Source organism: Octopus sinensis, linkage group LG25, assembly GCF_006345805.1.
Source record: "Octopus sinensis linkage group LG25, ASM634580v1, whole genome shotgun sequence".
Lineage (NCBI taxonomy): Eukaryota > Metazoa > Mollusca > Cephalopoda > Octopoda > Octopodidae > Octopus > Octopus sinensis.
In genome coordinates this window covers 17389953-17401420 of record NC_043021.1, presented here as the reverse complement: position 1 = coordinate 17401420, position 11468 = coordinate 17389953, and the positions used below count along the sequence as shown (strand labels likewise).

Here is an 11468-nt window from a genome sequence, read left to right as displayed (position 1 = left end):
GGAATCTAGTCACTCGGAAAGTGTGCTCACCACAGACGTCACCAGCAAAAAGAGAGGGGCCTCAGGAGGAGGAGGCGGGACTAAGAGTAAAGGTGAAGGCAGCAGTGATGATGATGCTGATGATGAAGGGGAGTCGGAGGAGAGTGATTGTAATAACAAACGGAGGAAGAAGAAGGAGCCGAGCCTCGACGAGAGCGAAGAGGTGGGGCGCGCCGCGAAAAACGGCAAGGACGAAGAGGCGGCAGCAACAGCGGGTCATAAGCGCCACAGCAGTAGCAGCAGCAAGGAGAACGTGTCGCCGGTGTCGGCGAAGGATCCGGCCTTCGTGGAGAAGTGCTTGTCGGCCGCTCAGCAGGTGAAGAACAGCAAAGACCACCAGAGCGGCGTGACGAAGATCAACGCCCTCGACTATCTTATCTCGAAGTACCTTGTGCAGAATGTGGACGTCCCTTATAAACCATGTAACAGAAAAATCCGTGAACTTCTCGACAGTGGAGAGACGAAGATCTGCTTCATGGACTTGATTGAACTCCAGATTGAAAAGAGTTTCACTGTGCAAGGCTGAGAGAAAGAGAAAGAGAGATAGAGGGGGGGAGGAGGAGGAGGAGAGAGAGTGAAGTGGAGGGGGGAGGTAGGGAGTGAGAGGGATGAGTGGAAAGGGTTCTGCTGGGCAAGACTGAGACAGAGAGAGAGAGAGAGAGAGAGAGAGACCGATAGAGAGAAAGGGAGTGAATGCGCAAGGGGCAGTGGGGATGGGAGAAGTGAGAGAATGAAAGATGCTTCATTGAAGATGGCAGAACTAAAGGAAAGAGAGAGAAAGGGGATGTGGGGGTGGGGTTCTGTTTTTTTTTTAAGAGTGGGTGGGAGGAAAGATCTAAAATAGTAGTTGTAGTAGTAGTAGTAGTAGTAATAATAATAATGATAATAATAATAATGATGATAATAATAATGATAATAATAATAATAATTAATAATAATAATAATAATAATGATAATAATAATGCAAAACCAGGCTGTGGCTCTCATGGCTTCTGATCTTAACTGACTGGAAGTGTTCACGTGTGCATATTTTGTCTCGGGGTCAAAGATGGCCTACAGCAAATATTCTGCTCAATGCCACAGGTTTGCTTGTCAGTTGTTTGACCGTAACTGGTTGAGCATGTCCCTTAGGAGCCGATATGTGCATCTCTGATGACGAGCAGAAATGGTGGGGGAGCATCATAGCTAAGAATCTCGTTGAGAGGAATTCTTTGGGGTTTGAATAATTTTACCGCTGGAAGCATAGGTGTTTCGTTCATCATCCTTAAACAACCCTTATTTAGGGACCTTTTAAGGTCCCTGAATAAGGATTTGTTTTTAAGAGAGATGGGCTAACCTGACCTGAAGAAAATTCTGAGCCCCCACCTGCAAGGTCATGTGTTGATATGAGGTCACCATGTTGCATACATATGATTGTGATGCATGTGCGTAGTGCACCCTTACCAGACGGGTAATCATGAGGGGTATATTGGGCTTTGTATATTTATACCCCAACTTCACTTTGATGGCAAGCACCGCTCTCTCACTCAATAATGATAATAATGGTTTCTTTTATTTGCCTCCAGGGCGAAGGATGAGGGGGAAAATACATGGTGCCTCCTAACAGGCAGTTATTGTAAGGGAGATAATCATTTCTGCATAATATTTGGTGGGATTAGAAGTTTGTGTTTGAAATTAAAAAATAAGAGGTAAAATGCTTAGAATAAACATATTTATTTATTTATTTATTTTGTTGTTTACTTAGAAAATTCTTAAAATTTCAAATGATAATAATGCTCATAGTTAATAATGATATTTATATTTAAACATGCATAAAAGGCCATAGGTTTGTGTGGTAAGGGTTAGGTGAACCCCAAAAACTTGAACTCAGGGGGTAAGTTAAAAGGTAAAGTCAGCCTTTGTGAGATTTGAACTCAGAATAATAAGCTTCTCTGCTCTGCTTGACTGCTACTTAATTTATTGACCCAAAAAGGAGGAAGGCAAAGTCGATCTCGGCCATATATATATAAACTGTTGAACATTAAAATATATGGAATGCTGTTGCTCAGAATCTCGTCTGGTGAGTTAATTCTGCCAGCTCACAATTTTAATGATAATAATTATAATTACACTGTCACAAGGCCACTGATGTTTGAGTGCTGGAAATTATCCCCCCGGTATTTAACTGGTATTTTTGATTATGGAGGCCTAATTTAATTGATTATACCAGTAATAAAAATAATAGTTTTGAATGAGGAACAGGTAAGAATTTTGAGGCAGAACACAGGTAGGAGATTGGGAAAGAAAGAAAGAAAAAGGGGCAGGGTATGCAAGAAGGGGAAGGTATGAAAGAGGGAGAGAGAGAGGGGGGGTTGGTGAAGAGAAGGAAGGAGAGTGGTGGTGGTGGTGGTTGGGAGGGTGGTATTAAAAGAAGATTATTTTGGGGGGGTAGGGAAGATTATTAAGGGCAAATATTATCCCTGAAGGGGCATGCTCACATATAATAAACTCACACACGCACACACATGCACACTCCTATTTGTAGTTTACATGTATGTGTGCGTGTGTGTGTGTGTATATATGCACATGCACACGTGTGCGTGTGTATATAAAAAAAAAACAAGTAAAATAAGCAAGATGGTGGGATGAGAATGTGCCAAAATCGTCCATATATATACATACATTATATATGTATATACAAACACACCCACATATACATGTGTATATGTGTGTGTATATATATATATATATATATATATATATACACATGTATATATATATATATATGTGTATATATACATTTGTGTGTGTGTATATATATGTATATATACAGGTATATATATGCATATATACATGTATATATATGTATATATAAGCTTTGTTTCTCTCTATATATATATTGAACAATATTCTTCAGTGTGCATTTGTGAGCAATACAATGCAATCTAAAAGTAACACGCAAACACACACACACACGTGTGTGTGTGTGTATATATATATATATATGCACTCATATATCATAAATATTTCCCATGAGTCGGGGAATCGATAGCCAAAACGAAGTATTGAAACCTCGACTCCTACTTTGATGACTGACTTTCTTCACTTTCAAATTGCATTGGTTTACTGTGCAAGATTGCACACGGATTTGAAAAGTGTGGTTTTTGCAGTAGATGTGTGCCTGTGTGTATACATGTTGAGAAAAAGAGAGAGAGAGAGAGAGAGAGAGAAGAAGTAGACATGTATGTAAAAAAAAAAAAAAAATTGGATAATATGACGATAATAACAAATATGATGATGATGATGGTGGTGTTGGTGATGTAAAAAATCCAGGGAGGACAGAAAAATAAATTGTATTCATGATCTCTTAGCATAATAATTTTAATAATAATAATTATTATTACTATAAAACCAAAAAAAAAAAAAAAAATCAAAACAAAAACGGAGTGCGGAAACAAGGAGAGAGAGAAAAAAAAAAATTTTAATTTGAAGCAAAAAAACACAACACAAACTATTTGAAAAAAAAAACAATTTAAAACTGATCTTTGTCTGTACAGATATACCTGTAGAGGATTGAACTTTTATTGAGCAAATGATGATGATGGTGGATGACTATTTTTTTTTAATTAATTATTTTAAGTTACATGTATATATAATTATATTGATATATATGTATACATATACATCCACATATATATATATATCTAATATATATATATATATATCTAATATATATACATATATATATATATATATATATATATACACACACATACAGACAGACCCATATATATAAAGAAAACTATAAACATGGGCAGTTCTGTCCAGAGTGCCCGTATATGAATAAAAAAATAAATAAAACTGTTGGTCATTTTGATGATCAAACTAATGATGATGATAATGATGGTGATTGATAATGATGATGATGATGATGGTGGTCACTATCATTATCATGTTGTTTTTTTTTTTGTTTTTTTTTTTAATTAATTATTTCAAGTTAATAATTATAATAATAAATATAATATATATATATATATGTATATAATAATATTAATAATAATTATAATAATGATGGTAATAATGATAATAATAATAATAATAATAATAATAATAATGATGATGATATTCTTTCTAATTTGTTTTCGGAGAAAGAGTTGGTGCAACCACTAGAATATTTGTGTAATTAAAAAAGAAAACAGTTATGAAAAAAAAAAAATGGAAAAAAAAAAAAAAGGAACACTTGAAAAAGAATCTGTAAAAAAACATTATAAAAGACTCCATCAATACCTCCTGTTAATGAATGGGTACTCAAAATGAATAATAATAATAATAATGATGATGATGATGATGATGATGATGCTAATATTATTATTATTGTTGTTATTGTTATTATAATGATTGATCTGTTTTGTTGGTTTTTTTTTTTAATTTTTCATTCTTTTTTTTTTTTGCTGGTTTGTATGAGAATATGTAATAATATTAAGAATAATAATAATAATAATAATAAATATTTTATTTGTTGATTTTTTTTTTTCTTTGTGTGTGTGTGTATTGTTTACTATGGTGATGAGACCGGAAAAAAAATTGGGGGACGGGGAGGAATGGGACAAAAATAAATGTATAGACACAGGTGTGAACTGTGTGGTAAGAAGCTTGCTTCCCAATAACATGGTTCCAGGTTCAGTCCCACTGCATGGCATGTTAGGCAAGTGTCTTCTCCTCTAGCCTCAGGCTGACCAAAGCCTTGTGACTGGATTTGGGGGAAACTGAAAGAAGCTTGTTATATATATGTATGTATGTATTTATGCATGTTTGTCTGTATTTGTCCCTCCACCATCGCTTGGCAACCAATGTTCGTATGTTTACATCCCTGTAACTTAGCAGTTTGGCAGAAGGGATTGATAAAGTAAGTACTAGGCTGACAAAGAATAAGTCCTTGAGTTCATTTCTTCTACTAAAATCCTTCAAGGTGGTGCTCCAGCATGGCTGCAGTCAAATGACTGAAAGAAGTAAAAGAATAAAAAGATAAAAGAATATTATTTAAATATGTGAAATTTGCCAATCCTTGTTCCCCTACATGTGCAAGCATAAGCAATCCACCAGAGCCTGGGCTTCCGAGGCCCACAGCTCTTCAATATCCTCCCGAAGAACCTGAGAGACCTGCATGGGGTGGATGCTGATGTCTTTAAAATAAAACTGGATCTCTTCCTGTCAGGTATCCCAGATGAACCAACTTCACGGCAGGAGGGGCAGATGAGGGCAGCTGCATCAAACTCTCTCATGCACCAAATGGCAATTGCTAAAAAGCATACATGAAGTAAAATCATGCAGCAACACCAAATGGCGGTGCCCCAGCATGGCCACAGCTCATGAGCTGAAACTAGATAAATTAAAAAAATAAATAAACTCCCCCCCACACTCATCTACTTGCAAGTCCTCAAATATAAACAGTAACCACAGCCATGACTTGTGATGATTTTTGTATATGATGCTGATGTCTGTTATTCTGAGCAGAGATAAATCTCCTCTTCGCCTTCCCACCCTGGGTCCAGCTTAACATCAAGGATATGGCAACTGGGGGTGGAGAGGACTGCATGAGCACTGAAGTGGTATTCATTTACAGATGAGAAGACGGGGAAATTTATACACATGCACACACCGTTACATCACCATTTAGCGCCCGTTTTCCATTCTGGCATGGGTTGGATGGTTTGATAGGGGCTGGCAAGCCAAGGAACTGTTCTGGGCTCCATTGTTCGTTTTGGCAGGGTTTCTATGGCTGGATAACCTTCCTAACGCCAACCTCTTTAAAGAGTGTACTATGTGCTTTTTTTTTTTCGTGGCACCAGCACCATCAGGGTCACCAAGTAACATAAAAGACCTCTCGACTGGGAAGGAATAGTATTGAGGGACGTGGCCCTGCTCCAGTTGATGAGAGGTTAAAAAGAATAGTAGAGATAGGTGTCTTGCTGTAAGAAAGATACAAGGATACCCTAGGAGAAAAAGAGAGACTTAGAGATTAAGATACAGAGGGAGAGACGCATACACTCATTTATTTATTTATATATGTGTGTGTAATATATATCACCGTGACCGACCAGGCTATCAGATGTTGCTACACATCACCGGTCACAATGCGCTTCACATTGTTTTAGCCTTCAAATGACGCCACCCCGCTGGCTAAGCGAGCAGGCCAACAGAAGAAAGAGTGAGAAAAAGAGTGGCGAAAGAGTACAGCAGGGATCGCCACTACCACCCTGCCGAAGCCTCGTGGAGCTTTAGGTGTTTTCGCTCAATAAACACTCACAACGCCCGGTCTGGGAATCGAAACCGCGAGTCTGCTGCCCTAACCACTGGGCCATATTTATATATGTGTGTGTGTGTGTATATATATATATATATATATATAATTTATATATAGAGGGCATTATACATACATGCCAGAAGGCATTATACATACATGCCAAACGCTAAGAGGGACAATCAGTCATTTCTACCAAAAATATTACTAATCCCACCGAATGCAATTTTTCAAAGTAAGACATTTAAAAATATAGACCTGTATCACAGTGATTTCATACTTACGTAATCATCAGCAGGCCTGAATGTATATAAATAAACAACGACCCTGCCCCGCTTAAGCCGATCAGCTAACTGATCAACATCAACGAAGCACATGGGTGAGTTTACATTATCACATCCGGGTAAATGGCAAACTTTTACGAATTGCATTTCGGGAGAGGAAAAGTTTTTTCGGATAATAAAAATTTAGCAATTAAGGACAACTACTTAATAAGGAAAACTTAACAAGAAATTGTCAGGTAGATAGCGTAAAAACCTCATAAGAGAAAAAATTTCGAAAATAATATTTCTTATTGAACATATTAATTTATATATAGAGGGCATTATACATACATGCCAGAAGGCATTATACATACATGCCAGAAGGCATTATACATACATGCCAAACGCTAAGAGGGACAATCAGTCATTTCTACCAAAATATTACTAATCCCACCGAATGCAATTTTTCAAAGTAAGACATTTAAAAATATAGACCTGTATCACAGTGATTTCATACTTACGTAATCATCAGCAGGCCTGAATGTATTATAAATAAACAACGACCCTGCCCCGCTTAAGCCGATCAGCTAACTGATCAACATCAACGAAGCAATGGGTGAGTTTACATATATCACATCCGGGTAAATGGCAAACTTTTACGAATTGCATTTCGGGAGAGGAAAAGTTTTTTCGGAAATAAAATTTAGCAATTAAGGACAACTACTTAATAAGGAAAACTTAACAAGAAATTGTCAGGTAGATAGCGTAAAAACCTCATAAGAGAAAAAATTTCGAAAATAATTATTTCTTATTGAACATATTAATTTATATATAGAGGGCATTATACATACATGCCAGAAGGCATTATACATACATGCCAAACGCTAAGAGGGACAATCAGTCATTTCTACCAAAATATTACTAATCCCACCGAATGCAATTTTTCAAAGTAAGACATTTAAAAATATAGACCTGTATCACAGTGATTTCATACTTACGTAATCATCAGCAGGCCTGAATGTTATAAATAAACAACGACCCTGCCCCGCTTAAGCCGATCAGCTAACTGATCAACATACAAGCACATGGTGGGGTGAGTTTACATATATCACATCCGGGTAAATGGCAAACTTTTACGAATTGCATTTCGGGAGAGGAAAAGTTTTTTCGGAATAAAAATTTAGCAATTAAGGACAACTACTTAATAAGAAAAATTAACAAGAAATTGTCAGGTAGATAGCGTAAAAACCTCATAAGAGAAAAAATTCGAAAATAATTATTTCTTATTGAACATATTAATTTATATATAGAGGGCATTGTACATACATGCCAGAAGGCATTATACATACATGCCAAACGCTAAGAGGGACAATCAGTCATTTCTACCAAAATATTACTAATCCCACCGAATGCAATTTTTCAAAGTAAGACATTTAAAAATATAGACTGTATCACAGTGATTTCATATTTACGTAATCATCAGCAGGCCTGAATGTATTATAAATAAACAACGACCCTGCCCCGCTAAGCCGATCAGCTAACTGATCAACATCACGAAGCACATGGGTGAGTTTACATATATCACATCCGGTAAATGGCAAACTTTTTACGAATTGCATTTCGGGAGAGGAAAAGTTTTTTCGGAATAAAAATTTAGCAATTAAGGACAACTACTTAATAAGGAAAACTTAACAAGAAATTGTCAGGTAGATAGCGTAAAAACCTCATAAGAGAAAAAATTTCGAAAATAATTATTTCTTATTGAACATATAATTTATATATAGAGGGCATTATACATACATGCCAGAAGGCATTATACATACATGCCAAACGCTAAGAGGGACAATCAGTCATTTCTACCAAAATATTACTACTCCCACCGAATGCAATTTTTCAAAGTAAGACATTTAAAAATATAGACCTGTATCACAGTGATTTCATACTTACGTAATCATCAGCAGGCCTGAATGTTATAAATAAACAACGACCCTGCCCCGCTTAAGCCGATCAGCTAACTGATCAACATCAACGAAGCACATGGGTGAGTTTACATATATCACATCCGGGTAAATGGCAAACTTTTACGAATTGCATTTCGGGAGAGGAAAAGTTTTTTCGGAATAAAAATTTAGCAATTAAGGACAACTACTTATAAGGAAAACTTAACAAGAAATTGTCAGGTAGATAGCGTAAAAACCTCATAAGAGAAAAAATTTCGAAAATAATTATTTCTTATTGAACATATTAATTTATATATAGAGGGCATTATACATACATGCCAGAAGGCATTATATATATATATATACATGCCAGAAGGCATATATATATATATATAATATATATATATATATATATATATAATATATATATACACCACACACACACACACACATATATGCGTATGTGTGTGGCTCTTTGGATACTACGAGGACTGATTGGACATCAAACTGCTTCGGCACTGAAGGCAAATAAGCATACACATACAGAGATAGATAAGTAGAGAGAAAGAGAGAGACATTACACATACAAACATAACTAGATGCTCATATGCATAAACAGAGAGAATGGGAGAAACATTAGACTGTCTGTTGTCAAGGAAGTCAGCATCGAATCAGTTGTGCTAAAACGTCTCAGACTCATATAAGTTTGATGCAGATCGTTTTATATTTCTCTGGCCCTATTTTACCCTTCCTCTATACCTCTTCCTTCTGTCTATACACCTTTGTCCTGTTTTTGGAGAAAAGCTTCAGCTTTAAACGTCAAAATCACTTCCATTTCTTTTAGTCTCTCGTAGTTAGGAAATTGATGGATAAAATTCCGCAACCACATGGTTCCGGGTTCAGTCCCACTGCGTGGCATCTTGGGCAAGTTTCTTCTGCTATAACCCCGGGCCGACGAATGCCTTGTGAGTGGATTTGGTAGACGGAAACTGAAAGAAGCCTGTCGTATATATGTATATACATATATATATGTGTGTGTGTTTGTCCCCCTAGCATTCCTTGAGAACCGATGCTGGTGTGTTTACGTCCCCGTCACTTAGCGGTTCGGCACAAGGACCGATAGAATAAGTACTGGGCTTACAAAGGGTAAGTCCCGGGGTCGATTTGCTCGACTAAAGGCCGTGCTCCAGCATGGCCGCAGTCAAATGACTGAAACAAGTAAAAGAGAGTAAAGAGTAATTATTTCTTTATTGCCCACAAGGGGCTAAACATAGAGGGAACAAACAAGGACAGACAAAGGGATTAAGTCGATTACATCGACCACAGTGCGTAACTGGTACTTAATTTATCGACCCCGAAAGGATGAAAGGCAAAGTCGACCTCGGCGGAATTTGAACTCAGAACGTAACGGCAGACGAAATACCGTGTGTGTTTGTGTGTCTGTGTTTGTCCACTTAGCATTGCTTGACAACCGATGCTGGTGTGTTTACGTCCCCGTCACATAGCGGTTCGGCAAAAAAGAGACCGATAGAATAAGTACTGGGCTTACAAAGAATAAGTCCCGGGGTCGATTTGCTCGACTAAAGGCGGCGCTCCAGCATGGCCGCAATCAAATGACTGAAACAAGTAAAAGAGAGAGAGAGTCCCAAATACGAATTTGTCGACTTCAAAGAATTCGGCTTCCTGTCCCACATTCACTCGATGGCATGTTTGGTTTATTTTCTTTAGAATAAGGCTTTTAGCCTATTAGTGCACATGTACACATAAGTTAGATACGTGCTTGCTCATATACGTACGAGGGGCGTTCAATAAGTAATGCCCCTGACCCACTTCCCATAGCAGTAGAGCAACGACACTTGGCACAGTTATTAGTCTTTTCCTACATAGGAACTACCCAGAGTTATGCATTTCTCCCATCGTTTGATACAGCTCTGGAGACGTTTTTGTAGAAGACCCCAGCTTGGTCCTCCAACCACGACGTGACTTCAGAATCAAGGCGCTGCATCATCTGGGAAACGCTTTCCTTTCAAAATCAACTCATGACTGGGAAGAGGTGAAAATCAGAGGGTGCAAGGGGAGGAGTTCATAGCTGCACGCCTGTACTTCTGATCTGGCGACACGCGAGAGGTGAACCGGAGCGTTGTCCTGCAGGAGGAGGATGCCTTTGCTGATCTTGCCCCGCCTCCTTCTCTTAATTTCCTCAAAAGTGAAGCATAATAATAGGCTCCTGTAATTGTGGTACCCTTTGCCAGGAAATCTGTCATCACTACTCCGTCCTGGTCCCAGAAGACTGTGAGCATAACCTTGTCAGCGGAGGGCTGCACCCTTGCCTTCTTTGGAGGAGGTGAGTCGCGGTGCTTTCACTGCATTGACTGGACTTTGGTCTATGGATCATAGTGATGGACCCAGGTTTTATCCTGTGTGATCAGTCTTTTGAAAAATTTTGACTCATCTTCTTGGCACATCTCCAAATTCATCCTCGAGCACTCAACGCGTTCTTGCTTCTGGAAAGGTGTGAGCAACCTGGAAATCCATCTGGCAGACACCTTTTGCATATGCAAATGGTCATGAATGATAGTTTCCAAAGACCCGGTACTAATCTTGACCTTATGGGCTATTTGGCGAATAGTTATGCGTTGACCTTCCAAAATGGCAGCCTCAACTTGACGGACAGACGTCTCATCAACGGCAGAAGGGGGCGACCAGATCTGGGAGCTGTTTCCACAGAGTTCCGACTATGTTTGAATTCACAATGCCAGCGTTTACAAGGTCATATGATGGGGTATCATCACCATAAGTTACTTTCATTTCATCAAAAGTCTCCCGTGGTGTGCGTCCTTTCAAATACAAAAACCAGATCACTGCTCGACACTCAACAGGCTCCATTTCACACTTGACTTAGTTCAAACACCTGTAAATCAGAAACCACAATTAGTTCAGAGCTGT

General features: G+C 38.1%; 1 protein-coding gene across 4 annotated transcripts in view; it reads left to right on the top strand.

The window, feature by feature from the left end:
- Positions 1 to 1211, top strand: part of LOC115224233 (putative mediator of RNA polymerase II transcription subunit 26) — an 88274-nt gene extending 87063 nt beyond the window's left edge. For 3 of the 4 annotated variants that reach the window (XM_036513398.1, XM_036513396.1, XM_036513399.1), the window contains exon 3: positions 1 to 1211. This exon is cut by the window's left edge and continues 147 nt beyond it. In XM_036513398.1, coding sequence (XP_036369291.1) covers positions 1 to 565 — 565 coding nt within the window. In that variant the 3' untranslated portion in view covers positions 566 to 1211. The other variant, XM_036513400.1, reaches the window with a different exon arrangement.
- The last annotated feature ends 10257 nt before the right edge of the window (positions 1212 to 11468 follow it).